Source organism: Typopeltis vanoorti, chromosome 2 (genome assembly GCF_054136105.1).
Source record: "Typopeltis vanoorti isolate ZY-2024b chromosome 2, IOZ_Tvanoo_1.0, whole genome shotgun sequence".
NCBI lineage: Eukaryota > Metazoa > Arthropoda > Arachnida > Uropygi > Thelyphonidae > Typopeltis > Typopeltis vanoorti.
In genome coordinates this window covers 82,042,434-82,068,917 of record NC_143550.1, presented here as the reverse complement: position 1 = coordinate 82,068,917, position 26,484 = coordinate 82,042,434, and the positions used below count along the sequence as shown (strand labels likewise).

The 26,484-nt window shown below is 36.0% G+C and overlaps 1 protein-coding gene across 1 annotated transcript; it reads left to right on the top strand.

The window, feature by feature from the left end:
• Positions 1–9,805: 9,805 nt before the first annotated feature.
• Positions 9,806–23,400, top strand: LOC150109211 (uncharacterized). The gene is made up of 5 exons (XM_090406303.1): positions 9,806–9,941; positions 12,542–12,592; positions 16,087–16,151; positions 21,440–21,646; positions 22,948–23,400. Exons 2-5 carry the CDS (start codon positions 12,568–12,570, stop codon positions 23,293–23,295), a joined length of 645 nt encoding a protein of 214 aa, XP_090262429.1. The 5' UTR covers positions 9,806–9,941; positions 12,542–12,567; the 3' UTR covers positions 23,296–23,400.
• The last annotated feature ends 3,084 nt before the right edge of the window (positions 23,401–26,484 follow it).

Sequence of the window (26,484 nt, the reverse complement as noted above, 5' to 3'; positions counted from 1 at the left end):
TAATATTAATGTATTTAATTCCTTTTATGGGTGGGATTTACATTAACAAATGATAATCAAGAGAGTCTGAGCGTATTTGGTGAGAAGACTCGTCTGTGATGTAATGAAGTTTATGAGTTTTTCAAAGACTCGAGGTGAGTTAACCAGAATTAGTTTCCCTCTCAGATGGGAAAGGGGGGGGGGGTTGAGAAAGAAAGGTGATGGATACAGATTATATAAGTAGAGCAACTTCTAAGGTTCAACCATTAACCACATGAACTGTTTCAAAATATAAATCACTAGAACAAGGTGGTGGTGTTTAGATGCTTAACGTTATAGGCAGAATGAAAGCTTGAAAAATCGAATTTCTCAAATAAATAATGAAAAAAAAAAATAGTGAAAACTATTAGCTCTGTATTTTCAGTATGGAAAAGGAATAGAAAATAAAATACGAAAATTACTACAGGAAAGAATTGGAACCTTGGGTTGAGGAATCAAAACTGACACCTGACGGAAGGTGAATTATTTTCAGGTTTCCGCTAATCCGTTCTGTTCTCGTGATTTTTATTTTCTTCCCAATCCTTTTCCTCTTCTGAAGAAAAAAGAGAAAGAAATGGTGCTAATTTTCTCTGATTAAAAGAAAAACAAAATAATAATAAATAAACAGTACCTTGAAGAAGATAAAGGAAACCGTTTCTGTTGCGTTTGTTCAGGGTATGTTGCGAAAAGTAGAGAGAGAGAGAGAGAGAGATTGCTGAATAGAACATAAAGAACAGGGAAAAAGTGGTAGGATTCTTAGGTCAAAAGTTCAATGTAAGATAGTGTGAGAACAGGAGGAACACCAATTTATAATGCCGCTTGGCATTATAAATTAGTGGGCAGTGAATATTCTTTCGGATGCTGTGGCAGGTTTCTGTACACTAATTCCTCCCTTTTTTAATTTCGTGCCCATTTCGATTTGACTTTGAAGTTGCGCGAGGATACACAAGATTTTCAGTCATGCATATTGTTTCTTATTTTCTTGAAAGTCTGACAGAAGACATTCCCATGGACTTAAGTGAATTTCGTCAGTTAACAATCTTACTAACAGATAAAAAAAAAGTGTCAAGCATGACTCTTCCGTTGAATTATTCATACTGTAGGTCACAGCAAGTCATGCACCTGTGGTTTTATTTCGGGTTTAAGAATTGCTGAGACTTTAGATTTTTATCTGTTTACAATTTGAATTCGTAAGAAAAGTTAATATTTTTAATAGGTTTGAGATTTTTTTGAAATTCAAATATTTGCAGATTTCTTGCTTTTTTTTTCTTAATTTTTAAGAAAGCTGTGCCTAATCGTAAATGAATTATATAGATACAAAAATTGCTGAATTTTTTTTTTAATTTGTTTTTCATAAGCTGTTATTTACTTACTGAGCTTTTCATTCATTATTTTTTTTATTATTATTATTTCGTTGTGTTTTGTTGTAATCTTGGTAGTGGCGCAATATAACTTTTACTGTCCTTACGCCAATAAATCCCATACCAACCAACCAATTTAACAAGAGAATCTACTGGAAGAATGTTGCGGTGGCCGAAAAATCCTTGTTAGGCTACTTTATCCTGAGTCTAACTAATACAGTAAAACCCTGTTTCATAATTTGCTAAGTTCAATTCAATTGCAAGATCCTGGTTCGAATCTTTTCTAGGATGCGAACGGCTTTTCAAATGATGATGAGTTAGCCAATTTCATACGGGAGTAGCAAGGTTACCCTCCGAGTAACTCGGGTTTTTCATCGAGCACAACATATAAACACGTCAGAAGTCACTTCAGAATTTTTACAGCTATAGCACACAATGCAAATAAAACGAACGACGCTATTATAAGCAGTAATCCGATTTCTAAGGAGCTAAATTAATTGACTGTGACAGGCCATCGAGCCTAACACCAAGGAAAGAGGGATGAATTCATTTGCACTTAAATAATATATTTATTTAAAGTGAGCAGCTCCAGCTAATAAATGTTTTACTAATTATGTTTTCTTTCTTCTTGTATTTGTTGTTGTGGCAGAAATAAAAGTAAAGCATATTCCTTAAAACATTGGACCAGTTGATCCACTAAGTATTATTTCTAATATTTTTCCTTGAATACGAGACTTGTTTCGCAAGTTTCCTCTCAACTTTAATAACACCTTCGTCAACATTCCCTTGAAATGGCCTCCATCTATGATAAATAAAATTGCTCTTCCAGTAACATCTCCCCCCCATTAATATTTTTCTTTAATCCCACAATCGACAGATAAAATAACTGTCGACTATGACCTGTTTAGCAGGTTTTGTCCCAATTCCATGAGTTATATGTAAATTGTTGCGTTGTTTTATTTTTTCAAATTTATTTATTTTTTTAATGGCCAAATTTTGAAGAGAACAAATTAAGAATAGTTCACAATTAGGAAAAAAAAATTAAACAATATGGAATAACTAGGCATTGACCTGTACAATGGGTGTGCATTCGCAATGAATCTTATAAACAGAGGTATTCCATGCTCCTATTGCTCGCCGAGATTCAAATTGCACCTATAATTTCGCTTTTTTTGTTTTCCTACTGAACCAATATTGTGGTGATATGTATGCTCACACGTAGGTTTAGATCTCAAAGTAATTAAATCAAAATGAATAGAAAGAATGTTGATAATCATTAAAAAAAGTGCATATTGCAATACCATTCTTGAATAGCGATACAATTCATCATTCATTATTGACGGGTCATTTTGAGACAGAACAGAACATGGATAAGAAATTATAAAACACAGAGACATAGACATGTTTTGTCCAATTTTGCATCTATAAACGGTCAACAAAATTGCGATGACTTGACTAATTTAGTCGAGATTCTAATATATCAAATTTCATTTTCTCCTACCCATTTAGAAAGGCATTGTCATTAACATTTCCAATTATTCTTTTCAGTTTTTAGCAAGAAAAGTTTGGTCAGTAGGCTGATTCTAGAGGTTATACTAAAATAGCAAATTTGATTGTTTTCCATCAACACTCAGGGCGGAGTTATTGCTTTGTACAATTGCGAAACATTTTGTCAAATTTTATACGTTTAATGGATCCGATTAAAATATTTGAAATTGCTGGACAAATTAATTTAAAATTTCTATAAAATCAGTCAGCCAGAGGCTAGAAATAACTTTCGTACGGAACAGATGGACAAAATGAATATAATCGGTTCTTACACGTATATGACGAAATTCGTGTACTGTATGAAAGAATCAGCTTCATAAATGTGGAATTTTCTAGCCTAGTGAACAATGCTGTCTTAGTTTTAATGATTTAGTCAGTTTAAAATAGCCTATCATGTAGATCGATTCCTAGTATGACAAGTTTTTGGACTTTTAACGGCATTAAAAACACTGAATATGCAAAAACAGTGAATTGGACGAATAGTTATGTAGACTATCTGATACTGACATTTCCGGTTTTCGACAATATTAGTGTAATATTAGGCCATCGATATTAAACTCTCAACATTAAACGCCTCGAATCAATCTAGGCTAAAATAGCTCCTTTTAGATGCAAATACTGTGATGAAAACAATCACAACTAAACATTTAAAGGAAACAAACCAGCTTTTATACCGCACAGCCTATATCATTACAGTGAAGTTTGCTTGCAAGCCACAAGAGCAAAAGCCAGGGATGAAGCAATCTGCACCATGGAAAATCGGGTTGGAACGAGAAGCAACAAACTTCGAGCTGATCTGAACAACTTAAAGAGTTTTAAAGAAGGACTGCTGAAAAATAATAACATCAAAAACAAATTGATGAACACATGCAATTTGATCAACAACAATTGCTAAAGTTACCGAAGAGCTAAAACAAAGAATTATTGCGACTTCACAGAAAATTAAAAGATGTGAAGCAAAAATCAACCAATATGTACAAAGTATGCAATATCGGCTGAACCAATGTCGTTTCTTTCAGTCTCTCTCTAGAGAAATACAAATGCAAACAATCATTCACCCGGAAAAGAAGAAACACTCGAATTTGGAAGTCAATCTGGGACAGACCTATTGAACATAACAAAAACTCCTCCTAAATTAAGGAAATATAATAAAAAATGAAACAAAAACAAATGTGATATGTAGCTATTACTGAAGAAATGGTCAGTGACAAGCTAGAAAATTAAAAAAAGAAAAATGAAAAAAAAAATAGCGCACCTAGCAATGACGAACTACGTGGATTTTGGTTAAAACCTTTAAGCATTTAACTACATGATCGAAAGGCAGAAAGATTTAATTATTTATTGTAATTTTCCAAGTCATTGGAAGACTGGATGGTATCTCGGCGTACTTTTTCCTTCATGAAAGATAAGGATAAGGGGGTGCATACCGAAGTCTGCGAACTATGCTTTAGTTGTTTACTGCAATCCTAGCAAACTCCACATACCACTACTTATCAGATTTATTCGATTAAACAAAAAGGCAATTTTCAAACATCTAGAGGAACAAAATACCAGATCCTTATTGATAAAATGACTCACAAAAAGTCAAAAAGACAAAAACGAATTTAAAAATGGTATGGATAGACTAAAAGAAAGCATTTGACTTCCTCCCACACTCTTGAATCTTAAACTGGCTGCAGAAATTTGGAATTAGCAAAAAACACATGTTCTTTTTTGGCTGCTGCTATGAAATCATGGAAAATAACTTTAATAGTCAATAATTGTTGGCCGAGTGGTTAGCGTATCCGCTCTCCACCCAAATGGCTGCGGGCTCGAATCCCGCCGTAGGCATGGATGTTTGTGATTGTCTGTGAAAATACTAGTGATGGTAGTCGGCAGAAGATGGCGTGGGTGTAGATGATGAAAGTAATTGCGGTTCGTTGTAGTTGGTGGATTGAGTGGTGAGACGAAGAGTTGTGGAGTAGGTGCCTTCCCTCGATGAGTCTTTGGACTCCCTGGAGGTGTCATGTAATAATACTAATGAACGATTAGGAGATATTAGAATTAGAATTTTCTAAGTCTTCACATGAACGTTAAACAACAGGCAGCAGCGAATACATCAAAAGAGTTAGAAATATTCTGAAAACAATCCTAAATGGATTGAACACAATTCGAGCAATGAACTCTGGGACTATACCAGTTATCCAATACATAGCTGGCATAATAGTTTGGAAAAAAGAAGACCTGCACAAATTGGATCGCAAAACTAGACAATTAACTATGCATCGTGCATTGCATCCACGAAGTGATGTTGACCAGTTGCACCTACCAAGGTGGATGGACTCTGCTGCAAGTGAGGCAGACTGTGGAAGAAGAAATTAGCTTAAAAAGTTACATCGACAATAGCTCTGAGCCAATGCTTCAAGCAATTACACAAGAGGGCCTTCGAAAAGCAACAGGAAACAAATTCGATTACAAAAAGGACCAACAAAATATCCGATATGTGCGCTGAAAAAATAAATCCTTGCATGGCCAATTTCTTCGAAATACTGAGGGAAAAAACTGACATGAACAAGATGTGGCAATGGCTACAATATGGACATAAAAAAAGAAACAGGAGGATTTATTCTAGCAGCTCCAGAACAGGCATTACAAGCTAACGCAATCGAAGCAAAAAATTGTAACATTAATAATAATAACAGCAAATGCAGATTATGCGATTAGAAAGATGAGATTGTAGAACATCTACTCAGTGCCTGCAGCAAAATAGCTCAAACTGACAAAAAATACTGCCATGATCAAGTGGCGAAAATAATTCATTAGCATGTACGCAAAAAATATGGCTTTCCTACTTCTGATAACTGGTGGAAGCATGAAATAGAGACTGTATTGGAAAACGAAACAGCAAAAATTCTCTGTCGGGAGACAGAGATAATAATAATAATAATAATAATAATAATAATAATATTATTATTATTATTATTATTATTATTATTATTATTATTATTATTATTATTATTATTATTATTATTATTATTATTATTATTATTATTATTATTATTATTATTATTAACGTTATCAATTCAGTAATATATATGGTTTCTGAGTCTTGGCTATTTTTCTGTTCCAGAAACTCCAGACTTTTTTTTTTTTCTAATTCCCGGGAGTATATAATTTCTACAATTTCGCTCATGGAAATTATTTTAAATATATATATTTATTTATTTATCATTTATTATGGTTTTAAAAAATGCGTCAAGTACTAAATTAATTAGCATGAAAGCTGAGCATTGACGTCCAAATTTCTGCATCATCCTCCCTCCATCTTCTGAATTAGATGTAGCAGTGTATGAAAGTCTGTTGATTACTGGTTGAATTAATGAACCGCCTGATAAGAGGGGGCGATTCATTAGAAAGAATCAACTTTGGAAGCGACTAAGTGTAATAAAAGTGTCTTGTGTATGGCTGTTTCGTTGCATTTGAAGTTAAAGTCATATAATGATATTATTGAATTATGTTTGAAAGAAACTCAAATGATGTATACAATAACGAACACCATTCGATTTATTGCAATTGAAATAGTTTTGTTAATTCGTAATAAAATTTTAATTATCAAGCAGTGACACTGCTTAACTTTGCAAAGGCTTTTGACAGGATTCCACATGGAACTCTGTTACATAAATTAGAGCAAATGGGTATGGATCCGAGTATGGTGATTTGGATTAAAGGATGGCTGGTGGACAGATATCAAAGAGTGGTTTATGGAGGAGCTGATTCCAGGAAAAGGCAAGTGACTAGTGGTGTACCTCAGGGCTCAGTGCTTGGTCTTCTATTGTTTAATTTGTACATCATGCTATTGGAAATACCTTGAATGGAAATATCCACTTATTTGCTGATGATGCAAAATTGGGAAGAGCGATAATCAATTCAAATAATGTAAATATCTTACAGGATGACTTAAATAGGCTGACGGTATGGACTAAGGGTAAATGGCTGTCAGTTAAACGTGGCTAAGTGTAAGGTGATACACTTTGGGAGGATGACATCGCATGCTGTTTACTATATTAACGGAACTGAACTGCAAGAAGCTGATGAGACAAGAGATTTGGGAATTATTGTGGACAGAGAACTTAAGTTTAAAGGGCATATTGCAAAGATTGCCAAAACATCACATCAAATTACATGGTTGTTGAGGAACACACTAACAAGCAGGGATAGGAATGTTATTTTCCACTCTATAAGGCATTAATAAGGCCGCATTTGGACTATTGTGCACAGATCTGGTCGCCAGGATTTCTTAGTGATGCGGAAGTGGTGGAGAGGATTCAGAGGCGGGTTACAAAGATTGTTGCAGGTCTGTGGGATGTTCCCTATGAGGATAGATTGCTGATCTGTGGGCTCCAAAAACTAGCTGATAGACGTAGGAGAGGAGATATGATAGAGGTATTTAAATTGTTAAAGGGATTTTACAGGATTGAAAAGGATTGATACTGGTGATATTTTTAAGACAAGTGCAGGAAGTGAGAGAACGAGGGGCCATTCCTGGAGATTGTAAGCGTGTGGTTAGCAAGGGGGTTAGGACTAGATTTATTATATATATATATATATATAATAAATAGACACGCTTTTATTTGAAATGTCTCGAGCTGTTTTTTTCTGAGAGTTGAGACCAGAAAGTTTCGAAAATTCCTGGGAATTTCGTCCCGGAAATTCTCAGGATGGAAATCCCAGTATTTATGAATTTTACTGGACCGACCCTAGTCGTCCTTGAAAAAAGTGCAAATACAACTTCCTGCCCACAGAATAAATAAAAATAAATAAATAAAGCACTAAAAAAATTACTGTCGAAATTGCATTCAACCCTCGCTCGTCCTTCATTTCATCCGATCTAGAAAGAATGCACTTTGCTCCACTCGAGGGCAGTCGATTTTTCTCGCGCTAACCCAGTTCATTATTGCAAGTAGCTTCGACCATAATACCATTTCAGTTCTCACGACACCAGTTCCAGCAGCAGTGTATGTAGGGCACCCCTTATAACACCGATCCCTCCTTAATTTTTATCCATTCGTAGATGGTATCAGAAAAGAGCACAAGGCCATCGGAATAGTTCGTGCCAGTAGAGCACCCTCCCTCTCATTGTCTGTCAGAACCACTACGCCCTCGTTACGTGTGTCTTTAAGGAGGAATTTGTCAAAGAAACGTGTTGTGTATCCCGCTAACATAGAACGCTAAGGTGGAAGAACAAATGACTTTGGATGGTCCGAACAAACCAGTGGAATGTAAGAACACGAAACGGCTTGGATAATAATAGTTATCTGTTTCACATAAATGATGTTGACCCAAAGAAGTCGGCAGTTCTTTCTGCTGTTATGTAAAATTATTTCCACCTGCTATCCAACAATAAGTGTACTATCACTTAGTGGACTGAAGTTGCAGTTCGATCCGTTAGGTGGCATAAGTGATCTTTATCGCTTTAATTTTCTTGCGAAATTGGAGTGTATCTATTTATATTTATTTTATTTTATATATTTTATTTATTAGATATCTTCGTGAATATAGAAGCCATAAGCATTATTCGCAGAAAACTTAATGGGCAATGAATTTATATGTTTAAAAATAAGCATCATCTGTTAAAAAATAGAATAAATAAAATAATATTTAAAAAAAAAGTGAGCCAAATGCTGAAAAAAACAGGAAGTTGGCCGACATTGCTTAATGAGAATATAAAATGCTCCTCTGAAAAATTCAGATAGCAAACAACAATGTAGCTAATAAAAAAATAATGTCAGATGACTTCTAAAGCCGAAACAGGCCATTCTAGGCCTAAATCCTTGAAAAGTATGATGATAATGATTTTTGTATTGTTAAAGGAAAGCAGATAAACTTGTCCAGGAATAACTGATCTTTAAACGATGCGATCCGTATAGGTGTCTGCAGAGAGGAAGAAAAATAAGAAGAAAAAAATGCATTGATCCTTTTTTTCAGTATTACCTCTAAAATTGCTCTAATTCTTTCTTTTGTTAATTGGATTTAAAATTTAGATTTAGCGAATTGTTTTCTATGGAATAAAAGTGACACCCATCAACAATACCGAAACTGAAACCAAAGTTAGAGTAGGTCGAATTTGGACTCGAAATAATTCCCCTAAAAGAACTCTGTATATAATTCTTGGCTTACACTATGGGCCATGACTCTTGATAAAGGACCTGACTCCATAGGAAAGGTCTGGATATAAACAGCATTTCCAGGATGTCCAGTTCAGTTCAGTGCAGTATGAGTGTTATTATGCTGTTCTGAAGATCTAGTTGGCAGAGTTAATGTGGAAACTTTTCTTCAGGTATAGCTCACAGTGTCTGACGGAAAATATTATTATTTTATTTTACATATTTCCTTGAATTTAGGGACGGCAAAATAGTGCTTACCTAGGGGCATATACCCTAACTTCATGCGATGTAGAAAGAATTTCAGTTGGTGTTATTTAACATTCATTACATTAGTAAATGTTCTGTCGAGTTTCTGCGAAAAAAAGGGGTCATCTCAGTATGGTACTTAGTTTGTGAAGAAAGGCCTATTCATCACATCTTTCCATCAAATAAACGTCAAAGGTCAACTCATTCTCATCGCTAGCTCCAAATCCTTCCTTGTGTGTACTGCGCACTTCCGTATCAGAGTCAGAACAATGGAAAATACAAAGCAAGTTTCTTACATTAGTCTTAATAACGTGCCGTCTTCATAATGTGACCTTTGACCCTTCTATCTTTCCCGTACGGTAGCTACTCTCTCTGTATGATAAGCGGCGCCACTCATCACAATTGACGAAGGAAAACACATCCCCCTATCTTACAATCGCCTCCTCTCGTATTTTTCTTAAGTCTACAGTCTTCAGTCAGTCTCGCAATCTTTTCAGTGCGATCTGGTTAACACACTTTCTGACTCGACTTTTTTATGGCACAGGTCAAGGAGTGGCTATCTGGGCGTCTGTTGTGAAGGCGGAGAAATCGGTAGAGCACGTGTTGGAGTTTCTTTCTGCCTCAGGTAAATTAAGAAAACGATGTTAGGTTTACGTTTGTACTTGAGTACTCGGGTAACTACGTCATCTACGTACTACGCGATTTTGTCACCGTAGATGGTAATATTTAATGGGGATATTTGAGCATAGAAGGGAGGGAAGCAAAAGAAGATGAATAGAGGCAAAAAAAAAAAAAAAAAAAATTATTTCCACTGGGAAGTAAGTCTTCTTTGTTCATAACATAACAAATAACCGGAGATTGCATCTCGTTTTTCCTTATAGTCTCCATAAATCACAGGAGCACCAGGAAGGTTTTTTTTTTTTTTTTTTTTTTTTTTTAATCATTAGTGACAAATCTAAAAAAGCGTGCAATATCCATAACAAACAGTATCAGAAACAAGTTCTGTTTGTTTGGCCATTAAATGAGCTGACCCATTCGCACTTGGCACTTGTTCCAGTATGTGCAGCTTGTTCAACAGGTAGACAAAAGGCTTGTCTGCTAATCAAGATTAGCAGAATGTAACTTTTGGCCTGTTTTTATTCGCGCGAGTGTGCGTGCGTTTGTATAAATGGGTTTGACTGTTTCTCCAGCAAGTGATAGGAAACGTTTAGGAATTATTGGATGAGAAGAAACTCACCGACTGGCCTCTCGCTTTCTCTCTCTCTCTCTCTCTGTGTGGATTGCGTATCGCATTAAATTAGTCCGTGAGATGCTGTCGCGTGACATGAACAACGTTTACGTGTTTGTGATGTTAGTTGGAGTATTTCTCATTTAAAACTTCCAAAGGAAACCATCATTTGTTGTGGAGTGTCCTAGAATAAACGACTTCGGAAGATTTGCAGATCGCATACTCTGCGTTCATGGTGTAGTTTTTCGAGTGAAAAAACAAAACAAAACAGGATTTCGTTCAATATTAAATCAACAATGGTTCCAACAGGTAAGTGATATTGATCATTTGTGCGATATTGTGAATTCATATTGAACCTGATGTCTGGAAGGATTTTTTTAGAATGAAATTTAGCAAATTGCTGAAAATTTTTAGTTTTGATAGTATAAGAAATGGTAAACTGGAGTCACGGAAAAGAAGGAGAGAAAGAAGATGTGGGAAAATAAAGTTGAAGCGAAGGATGAAGTTACCCTTTTGCACACAACAAAAACGGGAAAGGAAACTCTGAAAATTGTAGTATTTTATATTAATAGATGAAAAATAGTCTTTAAATAGAATGGCCACTTCAATTTATTATGATTTATTTTTATTTTATTTTATGTATTTTATTATTATTATATTATATTTATTTATTTTTGCAATGTTTGTGCCATTGACGTCAATAGTAAATAAACATGTACACATGATGGAAACATGAAATGGATAAAAAGAGGACTTATTTGAATCAAACTCAAGTTGTCTCCGAGAAGAATTGGCGAAAGTGGGATCACAGTAATTGAACGATGGGAAAAGAAGAAAGAGATCGGAGAAGCGGAAAACGGAGGGAGGAAGCGGCAAAACTAAACGGCGAACACGTTTCTAGATGAAAGGACCAGAGGGTGATGGTTTTAGGGTAATGGGAAGGGGGGGGAGAGAATATATTATTGACCTTGAAGCTTTGGCGAGTCTAGATGGGAGGGGGATAAGTTGACTTCCTCCACACACTCAAGAAACTATAACAAACAAAAAAAAACAATCACTTTGTTTCAAAAGTGATCAATAGCTTAAGAAAAATGCAGACCTTTGTTAGCAGGTACTCGGTTTCTGATGAGTAACCATTAGTTCGAAACAACTGTCCAAAAATCAGAGAATTTTTTTAAAATTAAAAATACTACAAATAGGCGAACTGGGGGTGGTTTGTCTTTTTAAGTAGTGCAAGGTAACTCATGACGAAGGTTTGTATTTTTGTGAACTCTTATTACTCTTCCTTTTAATAATTTTTATTGGTAATTATCTTCTAGGTCATTTACTTTTTAAGTTAACTATTCGTCAATGTGAAAAAATTAACAAAAAAAAAAAACAGAGGTTCAGATGATAGATTATACAATTATTGGTATTTGTTCGTTGTTTAGCAGAGTTCAAAATTTGTGTTTCTAGAAGTTAAAAAAAAAAAATTCCGACTTCACATGAGATGGGATAAATCACCTTAAAAATACGCTTAAACATTTATTCGGCCCTTTCAGCCAAAAAAAAAAAAAAGTGCGCTTGTGTTTTTAACGATTGCATTACGGATAGGCCAAATATTTAAAGGACGATAAAATAATCTAATTAGTTTTATTTAACAAATACGAACTACAGGAAACTTTGCCGAACACTGTGTGTGTGTGTGTGTGTGTGTGTGTGTGTGTGTGTGTGTGTGTGTGTGTGTGTGTGTGTGTGTGTGTGTGTGTGTGTGTGTGTGTGTGTGTGTGTGTGTGTGTGTGCGTGCGCGCGTGCGTGCGTGCGTGCGAGAGAGAGAGAGAGAGAAATATATGATAAAAATTTCATTATAATGAAATAGGAAAAAAAAACATCTGCGATTATGATAGAAATCGTAACATTTTAAAATACAGTAAGATGATTTTTACCGCTAAACATTCTTGAACAGTGTGAAGGTCACAACACCGAACAGTATTAACAAGTTCTCGTCCTCTTTACAGGTATTCCAGATGTGCTTGTATAAAAGATGAGTCGGATGTCCTGGATACAAAGTAAGTACAGCTTTTAATTTATAAATCGTTAATAGATGATTGACGCGCCCGCGCGCGCTCACACACACACACATGTGAAAACAGATGTTATATGAGAATGATACTTCGGTTTCATCATTACGTAATTTCTACACCACTTTTGAAAAGAAAATTATGCCGACATTAAAGAACGTGTCAATGTCAGTCTTATTTTTTTTTCCAGGGCTGGTCCGTTGAGCTAAAGAGCTCAGTCACTATCAACGATGCTATTTATTTTTTAAAAAATGAATTGAATCTCGTCTAGGATGCAACGAACTTTTATAAAGAGTTTTCAACTGAATATGAGTTAATTAACCTGTCTTATATCGAAGTGGCAGGATGTTTTCTCAAGGAGACTTTTTTTTTCTTTCATACCGAAAACAGGCAATACGAACAACAGAATACAGTTTTCGAACAGTGGCCTTAGGTGCTCTGACCTAATTCTCAACAAGCATATGAGCAGCAGTTACCCAAGATTTTACGGTCCATTACTGATTTATCGCATCTCACTTCTCTTTCATTCCAACTGCCTCTAGCACACACACACATCATTAAATTACGTAAAACGCGTTGTCTTTTTCGCTTCGCAGATGAACAGCAGTCGAACTAATTATTATTGTTCAGTAGGCCTTAGAGAGGAGTCACATTAACATTATCCAAGCTGGCAATAGTTAATTTTAATTAATTAACTAGAGAGACAGCCACTCTCAGTCTTTCTAGCCATCACCGAAAGCTCAGCCCATGGCTATCAGTGGTTGGAGAGCCACTGTGGAATGCGTACTACAAACAACCGTCGCCATCTCGTGATCGTAAACCGTATAGTCGTAGTGCTGTCTGTAATCGTGTGATTACGGGAGATTTTTACAGGTGCACGTTAAAATTCAGAAACCAGGAGAACGATTAAAGGACATCAAGGTTATTGCAAAAAACCCGCCCTATTCCACAAGTATGAACGCATTATAAGGGGGGGGGAATCAGTAACACTTTGACATAATCTGAAAATAGACTAACAAAGAAAACTAATCGAACAATTATAAAACAAAATTATATTATTTTTTTAAATAATATTTCAGATTATTTTTCTATGATAGATTGAAATATTTAGTCGTGGCACTAGACTAGAGTTACAACTTTACACAGTTGTTTCTCTGTTCCACAAAACGCTACAGCTATTTCACTATTCAAAACAGTATTCCCCCCCCCCTCCCCACTCTGAAGGAGAGATGCTACGATCAGTTAACTTATTCCGAATTTCCAAAATGGTGTAACACATAAAATCACTAAGTAAGGAAATTGGATCAAGTTACCAAAACCATAACAATTACCCGGAGTTAATTAATATTAAGATGAAATTATTGTACTCGGAAAAGAATTCATAAAATTATATTTTACTGATTAAAAAAAATATTTTAATATTGTTTTCGCCATATCGGATTTTTCCCATTCATTTTTGGAAACCAGTTGAGTGTGTTGAAAGAAAGAGAACATCTGACAAACAACGTCGCAATCTCGTGTTTAATCCCAACTACCCCAACTACTATTCTGTTCCCCGTCTGCTGTTCATGATTCTCTAATATTACACGATTTCGTCATGTATCTACGGTCTGACCACTTGGATTATTAACTGGATTTTTGGAGAGAAGGAAGAGATTAGTTTATCATCTCGATGACCAAAAACAAACCCATTCCTTGATCCCTATATACATTCGCTCCTTGCTTATATATATATACACAGAGTGATAAAAATTAGAGTATCCCTGACACTCTTGTGGAGTGTCAATGCAGCATTTCGCAGCATTTGGATCATTCAATGATCCAAATGCTGCGAAAGTTTGCAGGAATACATTGTGCGTCATGCGGAAGCGATATCTAAAGTGTATGTGTGTGTGTGGGGGGGGTTAGCTCAAATATTCACCACTAGTGGCATTGTAAACACCAAATTCATGGAATTTGCATATCACGCAACTTGGAAGGTGCCAGGAGGGTTTAAAAAAAGATGGACACGGGATTTCCCTCTTCATTTTGGTTGTTAAAACCGTCCACAGTGATAGCACTAACCTTGCCAACGTGCTTTGCACGTGAAGCTGTACTATTCAAACAATTGCAATGCTGTTGCTATATTTCACGAATTTCGTTGCCTGAACTAATGTCGATGAGGTCCACTATCTCAATGTGCTTTTGAAGAAACAGGATCATTGGGAGTTAGACCTGGCAGAGGTCGAAAGCAAATTAGTTCACAACAAGCTACTGCTACTGCCGGTCATGAATAATAGTGTCGGTTCCTGTGGTACATACACGTGCTGTACAAAACACATTGATGATGTGCCACACACAACTATCTGGAAAATTTTAAGGAAGATTCTGCATTTCTTCAACCCTGACACAGAAGATGTATCAGCAGGGTTTTGAAAGTCTACTGGCTTTAACATTCCTTGCTCAAGTGGAGTTGGATGCTGCGTGGCCGTGGGTGATTTTGTCGGGAGATGAGGCTTACTTTCACATGAACGGAGCTGTGAATACCCACAGTTAACGACGGGTATGGCTACACAAAACCCATATGCAATCCAACAATTTCCTTTGCATTCACCCAAAGTTACTGTCTGGTGCCGGTTTACAGCTTCGTTTATCATTCCATACTTCTGTTAGGACATTCGCCATTGAGTCCCTGTGACTTACCTCAGTTTGTGCTAAACAAATTTGTTGTGCCACAGCCACAGCAGCTCCTGTGCATGGATTCAGTCATTTTCGTGCAGGATGGATCCCTCTACACGTCGCTTGATCCGTACAGGAGGTTCTTTGGAACATTTCACGGAAGCCAGAATGAACAGCCATACGTTTCCTACTGCATGGTTTCCTCGTTCACCTGATCTGATTGCATGTGACTTCTGGCTCTGGGAATATCTCAATGACAGGGTTTATCGGTTATCGGGACCATCCTGATAACTTGCCAGTGCTGAAAGATAGCATAACGCAGTATGTGCGCAACATCAGACCCGACTAGTTGCGTTCTGCTGATGCACACGATGGAAAGGACAGTTTGTGGCAAACCGAGAAAGGTAGCACATTGAACAGTATAGTCCGCGAATGCATAATGGAAGTGAATAAAAATGTGTTATTTATGATTATCTCGTTTTTCTCCTTCGTAAACACACACACACACACATACACACACACACACAAATTACTGCATTTACATTCGGTACATCGCACAGCGCTCTCTGGCGGTGAAATGTTGAACTTTTCAGATATCATTTCCACGTGAAGCACAATTTCGATCACTGCATGCCGCTCAACAAGGCCTTAAACAAGGATTCTTTAATTTTAACCACTTTTATTTAAATTTCCTTCCGTTAGTTCGAGTATTAATTGTTCATAGCCATTCAATGCAGATATTGATGAACAAAAATTCACTTGATTGAAACATTTATCGATCACAAGAAAGTAAAGTTAATTCAGCTTATTTATTTTTACTTCAGGTTGTAAGAACATTTGGATTAGCATCATCCTTTCCCGTCTGTGGATCGTCCTTCTCACTCAAGAGGTATGTCCTGATCAGTGCCTCTATAATTATTTTGTAATTACCTCCATTAAAGTAATAAATTTTGCAAATTTACTGTGCATATGTGATGTCCTAATAAGGATAACCATACCGTACGATTGCATACATCTATTGATAACATACACTGCTTGTAAAGAAGTTAACGGTCACTCCCATGGAAGAAGGTGCATCGTGACATGTGAGTCACGTGTTTGAAGCCGGCATAAATTGGAGGAATATGATGCTCTAAAGTCAGTGTAACTGTTTCCGTGCGAAATGGCTGCGAGAAGAGAACTGAACTAAGTTTGCAAGAGGCGTTATAATAGGATGCGATGTTGGACGCCTATCTGTTTGACAAACTGTTGACAAATTTGGCCATCCCAGGTGAAAAATCGGTCATAGGATTCTGAGATGGAAGCGCAGGGAGTCAACTCACAGTACTACCCGCAGTGGATGACCCACCACACTCACCGAACGTGACTGTTTGCTACGAAGAATGATATATAAAAACGGCCATTCGTCAGCCGACAGTTGAATGCGAAGTTTCGGGTATCGACTGGAACACATATCTGCACAGAAATATTCAGAACTGAGGCGAACAATATGGGCTTCCATGATAGGATCCCAATATGAAAACTCCACTTTACCAAAACCAACATGCAGTATCGTATTCAGCGGTGCAAAGAGCATGTACAGTGGGGCGTGTAAGTTTGGAAAGCTGTGTTATGGAACGACTAATCACGCTACACCCTCTACTGAACAGATGGACTGGTGTGTGGGTGTTTCGGATTCCCGGTGAACGTCTCTTACTAGTTTGCATAACCCCAACTATGAAATTCAGAGGTGGGGGTGTGATGATATGTCCTGTTTTTTCTGGTTTGTCCTCGGACCTCTGTTTGTGGTGCCAGAACATTGAACTCCGAGGTAGCTGAACATTCTGGAAAATGCAATGGTCTTCCTACAAAAAAAATTGCAAAGAGGGAACTGACCATGGTCTCTTTCAGTAAGACAATTCACCGTGTTGTCACACGGCTGTTGCTGCAACTGCGTAGTATGTGAATATGAACGTCACCTCACTTGACTGGCTTTCACCGATCCCAGATATCAACAATATTGAACATCTGTGGGATGAACTGGAGCGTCGGATGAGATCAAGGGAGGTCCTCATCACAACGGATCAAACCCGCATTACATTCTTAGAAGAATGGTCCAAAATTCCCATTGATCGCCATCATACGGTTGTGGAAAGTTTGCCCCGTACGATTGCCGCAGTTGTTGCAAAGAAAGGAGGTTTTACATCTTATTAAGGTGGGCGCCATTGCTGTTTGTTTCTCACACTATAGTATCCGTTGACTTTTTTTCCAAGCAGCATACTCAGTTGATATTCAAAATAATCACGCGAAATATTTGGAATGAGCGAAACAGCGAAAGAGAAGTATTTCATATTTAACCCTTTGATCCAACCCTGGCATCTTGCGACCTGTTGATCCGAAATACCATACAGTCTGGTTACAACCTATTCAGATTTCGAGATCAGATATATCTCCGATCGGGAGGATTCAGAACATTGCAAGTTCAATGTTATATTTTTCAAAAACGGTGAATGAGTGGAATGAATTGTCAGAGTTATACAGTTGTGACTGCTCCGACGGTGAATGAATTGAAGGAGAGGTGCAATAAGTATTGTGGGAATAATGGTTAGTATGGGTCTCAGGCGAAGTGTCTCTTGACTATATGGAGATACCCGTATAATAACACAGTCCAACACAATTTTTGCTGACTTTTATATGAGACTTGTTTTTTACTAATTTGGGTGCGCTGATTTCAAATATCAAACTCATTATTTTCTATCACGTCAGGTTTTTCCTCTATGGCATTTTCTTTTTGCTAATTTGTAAGTTTTTGATAGTTTTAAGGAGGCAGTACTATTTAGAGGATCAAAAAAAATCGATTTTTTAATATTATTTTCTGAAAGTATGTACTTTTAAAAATCTGTTCCTAACTTTTTATCACGAAATTCGAAAAATTCCTGAAGATATAGCCTATTATTCAAAGCGGTGCGCAGTTCAGAATCGGAGCGCTCACCGCTCTCGCTTGTTAGTAAACGAATAAATGTAAGAACCTGCAAAGGCACATTTTGGCGCTTTGAATGCGAGAGGGGCCGATAATTAGATACATAACTACTTAACAATATTCATTAAAAATTACAAGAATATTTATTAAAAAAAATAACAATTTTACTTACACATGAGTTTCAGGGAATAAATTTTTGTTTGTAGCAATTTCTGCTGTGTGTTCTGTTTTGGCAATCCCTTCGAATACTCCAACAGTAGTCGGCCATCATGAGAATCCCATCTTCCTTGGTACCGATCTCCCATAGCTTTTAAGTCTTGATGAAATCTTTCGCCTTGTTCATCGCTTACAGCACCTAAATTCTCGGGAAATCTATCAAGATCACTGTATAGGAAATGAAGCTTTATGCTCATGTTGCAACCTAGGCGCTGGAAATTTTCTAGCATTGTTTCCACTAGATCTTTGTAATTGCACGCTTTTTTGTTTCCAAGAAAATTATTCGCAACCATCGTAAATGAAGTCCAGGCCTCTTTCTCAATTTCGTTCATAGAGTTGATGAAATTTGGGTCTCTCATTAAAGTTCTAATTTGCAGTCCATCAAATACATCGGCTTTAATTTTTTCATAACTAAGACGTGGAAATTTTTCACATATGTATTGGAAACAGTCATCTTGTAAATCTAAAGCTTTAACATGCTACTTCATAAGACCTAGTTTGATGTGTAGAGGTGGAAAAATGATTTTTTCTCTGTTGATTAAAGGTTGATTTATAACATTCTGTTCTCCAACATTTAAGGATATTCTAAGAGGCCAATGTTTCTGACTCCCGTGTTGGTTTCTAGCTCGACTATTCCAGAAGCATAGAAAACACGGAAACTTTGTATATCCTCTTTGAAAGCCAAGTAAAAAGTTCACCATTTTAAGATCCACACGGATGATCCAGTTATGGTCTGTATATTTTAATAACTTCAGAACCTTTTTAATGTCCTCATATGTTTCCTTTAAGTGGACTGAATAGCCAATAATAATTGAGCCTTATACATTCCCATTGTGTAGTAAGACAGACTTGAGACTTCTGCTTGAACTGTCGATAAATAAACGCCACTCATTTGGATGATATTGTACAACACTCATTTCAGTTAGTAAACCTGACACATTGTTACAATAAACAAACCCACACTCGTGTTTAAAATATTGTACAAGATTACTTTCCCTGCTACGATAAAAAGTTATCTTCGTATCTTGCTCCAGTAAGTTTTTATATTTAATCTTGAAGCTAACAATTCTGATGATTCCTTTGATAGGCCCAAATCTCTTACTAAGTCATTCAATTCCGCTTGAGTAAAACGTTGCGGTCCAGAAATAGAAATTCAATTTTCATTGTCTAAATCAACATCCGGGTCTTGCTCCTCAAGGACATTTGCCATATCCCGATCATGCTCGTTCTCAAGTAAGGAAGTCCTTTATAAATTGGCACGGCTGTTTCACTGGAATGAACAACTGGCCGAATTGCTGAGTCGAGATTTGGATACACAATTTTTTTCTTATTCTTCTTATTATAACCAGAAATCTGAACTAAACAAAAATAGCAATCATCTACGTGATTTTTTGGTTCACGCCAAATCATTGGAATGGCAAAAGCTAATTTTTGGCGTTTTCCCTTGCTCCACTGTCGTAAATTTTCTACGCATGATTTATACACTTTATTTGGAGCCCATGACTTGTCCTGATCTGCAATTTTTACGTCAAAGTATGCAAAGTTCACTTTCTTAACGAAATCAGTAATATTTGTCCTTTGACTGGGAACAGTAACGCTGCCACAAATGTAGCAGAAGGAATCTACACTATTGACACAATTTCGTGTAGACACGATGTATTTTCTTCACTGCCGACTAACATGCAATTAACAAGACAAAAAAAAAAAAAAAAAAAACAGAGACTTTATTGAAACGTTATAAGCGCTCATCATACTTTCACGATCGATTAACGATTGACTGATTTCGATCGTTCTTTGTCCGCTATGACGCATATAGCATTCATTTGTTTTAGGCTGTTGTCATCGCCTACTTTTCATCACCTAAATGTATTAGGTCGGTTATCGGCCTCTCTCGCATTCAAAGCGCCAGTATACGTGCCGTTGCAGGTTCTTACGCATTTATTCGTTTACTAACAAGCGAGAGCAGTGAGCGCTCCGATTCTGATCTGCGCACCGCTTTGAATAATAGGCTATATCTTCGGGAATTTTTCCAATTTCTTGATAAAAAGTTAGGAACAGATTTGTAAAAGTACATACTTTCATAAAATAATATTAAAAAATCGATTTTTTTGATCCTCTAAATAGTACTGCCTCCTTAAAACTATCAAAAACTTACAAATTAGCAAAAAGAAAATGCCATAGAGGAAAAACCTGACGTGATAGAGAAAAATGGGTTTGATATTTGAAATTAGCGCACCCAAATTAGTAAAAAACAAGTGTCAGATCATAATCAGCAGGAAAAATTTTTTTTTGTTGGCCAGTGTAATAATAACTAGTAAATCAATAACTGACATAGGACAAGGACACTCCTGGAATAAGGAATAATAGACATAGGACACTCCTGGAATAAGGATTAACCGATCTATTCCGTGGGATTTTAGGTTTCGAATGCCTGCAAGGTGAAGTGTGGATCTAGATGAGCGTAAATCAGGAACAGGAACTCGGTAACTAGTTATAAAAGTGTTTATGTCAAAATTATAACAAACAGTTACAATTAACATTACCCGTGTCTATTAAAAGCAAGAATATAGCTGAATAAATTCTGTTAAACGATCGTAAATGCCAAATCATAAAATACACCCTCTGTCAAAAAAAAAAAAAACTTTTCGAAAATAGAAGAAACTAGTGGTGCCACTTGTTGTATCTTTTTGTTGTCGAAAGCGGCAACCTTCATTAGTGTTGTGTCAACTGTTTATGACATTTGTTTCATTAGAAGCCGAGTTATAGTGCCACGAGTGAGTGTGTTTTGACGAACGGTCGGAAAATGAGTTTATGTAACGATTGTTAATCACTATTGAATTTGTCAATTATTTTATTTTTAATTATTTTTGATTTCTACCAAGAGAAAAACATATGACTTATTCCATAAAAATTAACTTTTGCTTAAAGTTTCAAATAAACTTGATCTAGTTCTTGTCAAAATCTCACCCGCAGTAATTCACGTTTATTTTACCTCTGAACAGAATCAAGAATATCCCACTTTGACATCGATTCCAGTAACGAACTTCACGTGCGATGGCAAGGAGCAGGGTTACTATGCAGACAAACATGAACTTTCTGGATGCCAGGTTTACCACATGTGTGATCGTGGAGGGCGTGCATATAGCTATCTGTGTCCTAACCGAACACTCTTTAGCCAAGATAAATTGGTGTGTGACTATTGGTATAAGGTAAGCAAAACTGTGTTCATACTAAATCAGTAGTACAACGCACTGGAATTCTCGTTGGGACATTGGTGCAAGCCAAAAGGATTTCTTTCTGTCTTTGATAAAATTTAATGCTTCTTAGTTGAAGAAAATCACCATGATTTTTAATTCAAAGCTATTTGAAAAACTTAGACATTAAAAACGATTAAAAAATGGGTTTAAGCTGATCAAAAGTAAAATGCTCTGACATTTTACTTGGACTCTTAATATTCGGCAGTAGATTATGATCACCCAGCGTAATTTTTGTTCCCTTAATTTTCATGATAGAAATATCCTGAAAAGTTTGAACTTCTCTCTCTCTCTCCCGTCAATAAATGACAGTGAGGGATTCAAATTTTTTCAGGAGTTTCAATTCTTTGTTGAGAAGGGATTGGAACTACGGAAAGGAAACATATGACAGCAAGAAGTTAATTGCAATTCCAGAATGTATTTAGAATTTTATTTCACATAGGAAGTATCGATTCTGAAAGAGTTTAAACATCTTGAAACTAAATTATCATTTGTCCTTCAAATGATCATTTAGTCCTTCTGTAAGCATTATTACACACGAAAGCTTGGATCAATATATATATTTGTATTCTCTTTTATCATGAATATGAAGTGGGTAGTTTCTTTTTTTTTTTTTTAATACGATTAGATTTTTTGAATATGCTTAGATAGGAGTTTAGCCATGAACTTGGCTAGTTTGTAAACCGGAAAATCAGTACTTTCCACAGAGAAATGGATGGCGAACATAAGCTCCGTTTCTTTTGGAAATTCGTGGGTAGATTATCGCAGTTGAGTAGTTCTTGAATGATATTTTAAAATTTAATAGATGCCGTGGAGCTTTCGTATTCGGGATAATTGTAGAAGCCCCTTCGTTTGCAGGAATCCTTTAGCATTAGTATTAAAATGAAAACTGCTTTTAAATCTAATGAAGTGTGATGTGTCATTTTTAGCAGTCATTTTATTCTCTACTAAGAATAAAATTCCAATCTGATAAAGTAACTACATTATACAAAGGACCACCGCTGAGATCGATGTCCATGAAGTCGTTTTTCACATGTGTAAATTAATTTCCTTCTGTTCAATTCATACGATCTAAGAGAGAGAGAGATTGAGGGAAAGATCTGTTCTCATTGTTTCTCATATGTTAGCATAGCAGTTGGTCTTAACAAATGTTGATGAACAATGAACTTAGATTATGAAAGTGTTAGATTATAGAATAATAAACATAAACAACTTAAAATAATTTTAAACCTGCTTTTTTGTTTCTTTATCCTAAGGTAAACTGTGATGATAAAGAAGACGACTATACAAACTCGGATAAATTATTCCGTAAAATTAATGGTCATACAAATTCCTTGGACCATCCAAGAAGAAAAACAGTGAAAGTAGACATAAGGGTAGTTCAGTCTTCTCCGCTCAAAAATAATTCCCGTGAGCGACCAGCTACTCTTCCACCTCAGAGAAATAGTGCCAGAGCATTGACTCTGCAACGTAAAACAGAAATTTCTACACTGACAGTCACAAAGAAGAGATACCGTATCGGCGAAGAGAAATACTGTGTTGGCTGCCTTACGCATTATCTCAGGAATCAGATCTCTTGTACCCCTTGCGTCACTCCAAGGTAGATGTGTTCGCATTTCAGGAATGAAGAGAAAATGCCATATTTTATTTGACCAATTTTTGATATTTCTAAATGTTTTTTTTTTCTCTCTCTCTCTTTACTTTCTCCTTTTTCGTGTTTCTAACGACATAGAAAATAAAAAGAAAATATATATTTAAAGGCCTTTTGTCATTTGAATTTGGTCGAAAACAAAAAGCTAAATAAATCAAAGATGCGTTTTATATGCTGACAATAATTGATTATTTTATGCTCAAATAAAGAACTAATATTTTAGATATTTCTTATTTACTGATATTTACAGACTTCAAAGCATCAACCAACGATATAGAACAGTGTAAGAGATAATTGTCACAAAATCTTTGATCACATATACTGAAGAGATATCCTTGAAAAGATATACTCTGAGCATATCTCAAAAAAATAAAGTAAACATAAAAATAACTGAATTCGTCATATTCTTTACTCACATACTTATAATTTTTCGTAACATGAATGCTTTTTTCTGATAATGGAATTGAAATGGTCCTCTAGGATTACAAAACCGTTCAGGAAAAATAGTAGAAAAATTGTGCTTTTGAAAGTATTAAGACCTGTGAAGTTCAGTGGAAGTGGTGCTTGCATCCTCTACAAAGGGCCCTATGAAGATAGACTTAAGTTGAAGTCTAGTCGCCGACTGGAGGAACTTTTTCTAAGCCTTTCTTCGACTGGTTCCAGAGTTAGTCAGACAAGCGGCTTCCCCCCCCCCCTAGATCTGATATTATTACAGACATTAACATATCCTGTTAGGGTTACATACCAAGAAATGGCAGAACTAGTTTGCCAGTATCTTCATTGGTTGCAGCTTATAATTAGTGATAGTCTAGGACCAGCTACCTCTGATTGGCTATCAGTGGAGATTGAACTGCCCACTCAGTCTCCGAAAGCTAGATAGGGTTAAAAGGCTTTGCCTGCTTCCTATAAGGGAATAAAAGACGTTAGCTGATTTTTTTTTGAAAATCAGCTTCCCTTCGGAAAAAGGTGCTGTCTTTTGAATTCGATATCACCGTCTGGCAGCAGATGTCTGCTTACGCTTATGAGTAAAAGTTTTAATTAAAGGATAAAATTCTCTTTTCTTGTTTAGTGATATGCTGAAAATAGTTATCAGACTTCAAAGTATTCACCAACCATATGAAACATTGCGAAAAATAAAGAAAATTAAAAAGCTAAACAATTGTTTAAATAATGACACAATGGAACTATCCGAGCCGAGCACAGAAAAAAAAAAAATTGGAAAAGAAAAAGTTATGGCAAATAGCTTTGACCAACGTCCAGAAAGCATGACTGGCATCTTGACATGATGCACGTTTCCAGAATTTGGCCATTTCAAAATAACGTTTATTATTACAAGAAATATTACAGTTATGCATTCCATGTAACTTTTGATTTATTGAAAACAGTAATTGGAGGAAAGGAAATGCAGAAATCATAAAGATCAATCAATTTGAAGTTATAACTAACAACGTGAGGAAAAAGTAGCAATGTGAATGTTGCTGAATGGAAAAAAAAAACCAACATCAGCATCCACAGTATAACAGAAGGTAAGAATGAATGAAAAGTTGATTATCTAGTGCTCATATAGGCATGTGAACTTGTGTGAGATCATTTATGGCAGAAAATTCCAGCCTGGATCAATGTAGTTGGAAAAGAAAAAATTCTGCAAACATTAAGAAGAGTCAGACTGGAGAAAACTTACACTTAAAGAAAATCAAAACGTACAGAGAAATATGCAATAAACAAGCACAAAAATGATACATTTGGGATGAGAATCGAAATAATGGGTTGTTTTTCAAATTTTTCCTGGGTGGATTGTCATATATTTTTTTTCTTACATATAAGTATACTGTATATGTATACACTATCAATAATTGTTCAGACACCCCTGTTATTCGAAGTTATGGATCATTCCAGGTTTGTTAATAACATAAAAAACGGTGTACAGATAGTAGGAGTCAGTATTTCATCGTAGCAGTTGTATAACAACATGACATGAACTCATTGACTTCGAGAGCTGTCACATTGGTAGCATGTCCATACGTGTCATTTTCGCTCAACCGGAGCATCCAAAAATCAGCGGTTGGCGATGTGATTAACAAATAGAGACGTTCTGCCATCACTAGTGCAGGAAAACACCCAGGGTAGCCGCTGAAAGGGACAGGGACGTTAAAACGGGTGGCACGTAATAACCGGCACAGACCATACGTGATGAGTTTCAGAGAACTCCATTTACTGGGTTTCCATGGAAGAGCAAATGCACACTGAAAAACAGCACTCTGGAAGGTTCACGTTTCCAGTCTAATGACAGGGTGTGGAAGCAGCCTGGTGAACGATTGTTACCACAGTACGAGTATATAAGATAAGAAATTGTGACCAGAGGTAATCTAAGATTAGCCAACGGATTTTTGATGTAACAACATTAAATATTACCCCCTCCCCTTTCCATTGGAAACATGCGCAAATGGTGAAAAGTCAGCTAGTGAAATAAAAATTCACAGAATTGAAGATGGATACCACTAACACTCAAATAAATGCCTCAAATAAAGAGTGGTCGAGCTAACAGAAACAATATCTTGTTTAATTTTTTTTGTTGTTGTTTCGATACCACCAATAATGTCGACATTGGCAGTGATAAAAATATTAAACGTTATTTTTATAATTCTTTTCAGATGATTTATTCAGGCAATAGTAGGCTGACCATACATACCGTTTTGAAGGGGACAGTACCGGTTTTTTTTTTTTTTCCCACATTTTCCGGCGTCCAGTCGTTTTAATGAAAATGTCAATTTTGTCCCGTTTTAATAAAAACTATAAATATTCTTTAATATTGGTGAATCATCAATTATTATTCAAAATCTATAAGCGTATATCAATATCATGGATACCAGTAATTTGTATAAGCATGGAATCGCATTGTTCGATACTAAATTCGATATCTGCATTGATTTATTCAGAAAAAATCAAAAAAAAAAAAAAAAATAAAAATAAAAAAAAAATTAAAAAAAAAAAAACACGTTGGCAACGCTTGCGCCTCAGACGCTGCGTTTGTTCTGCTGTAGCGATAGTTTTTGTTTTGCTTGTATGCTAACCGGTGGCTCTGTTATTCAATGCCGGTGGTTTAAATTTCATATATTTTTAAAACTTTTAAGTCTTATTTTTT

Excerpts from the sequence above, each read along its gene's own strand:
- LOC150109211 (XM_090406303.1), top strand. The coding sequence starts at position 12,568 with ATGAGTCGGATGTCCTGGATACAAA. Across the intron at positions 12,593-16,086 it reads TCGGATGTCCTGGATACAAA|GTTGTAAGAACATTTGGATT; the intron begins GTAAGTACAGCT and ends TTTTTACTTCAG. Across the intron at positions 21,647-22,947 it reads TGTGTGACTATTGGTATAAG|GTAAACTGTGATGATAAAGA; the intron begins GTAAGCAAAACT and ends CTTTATCCTAAG.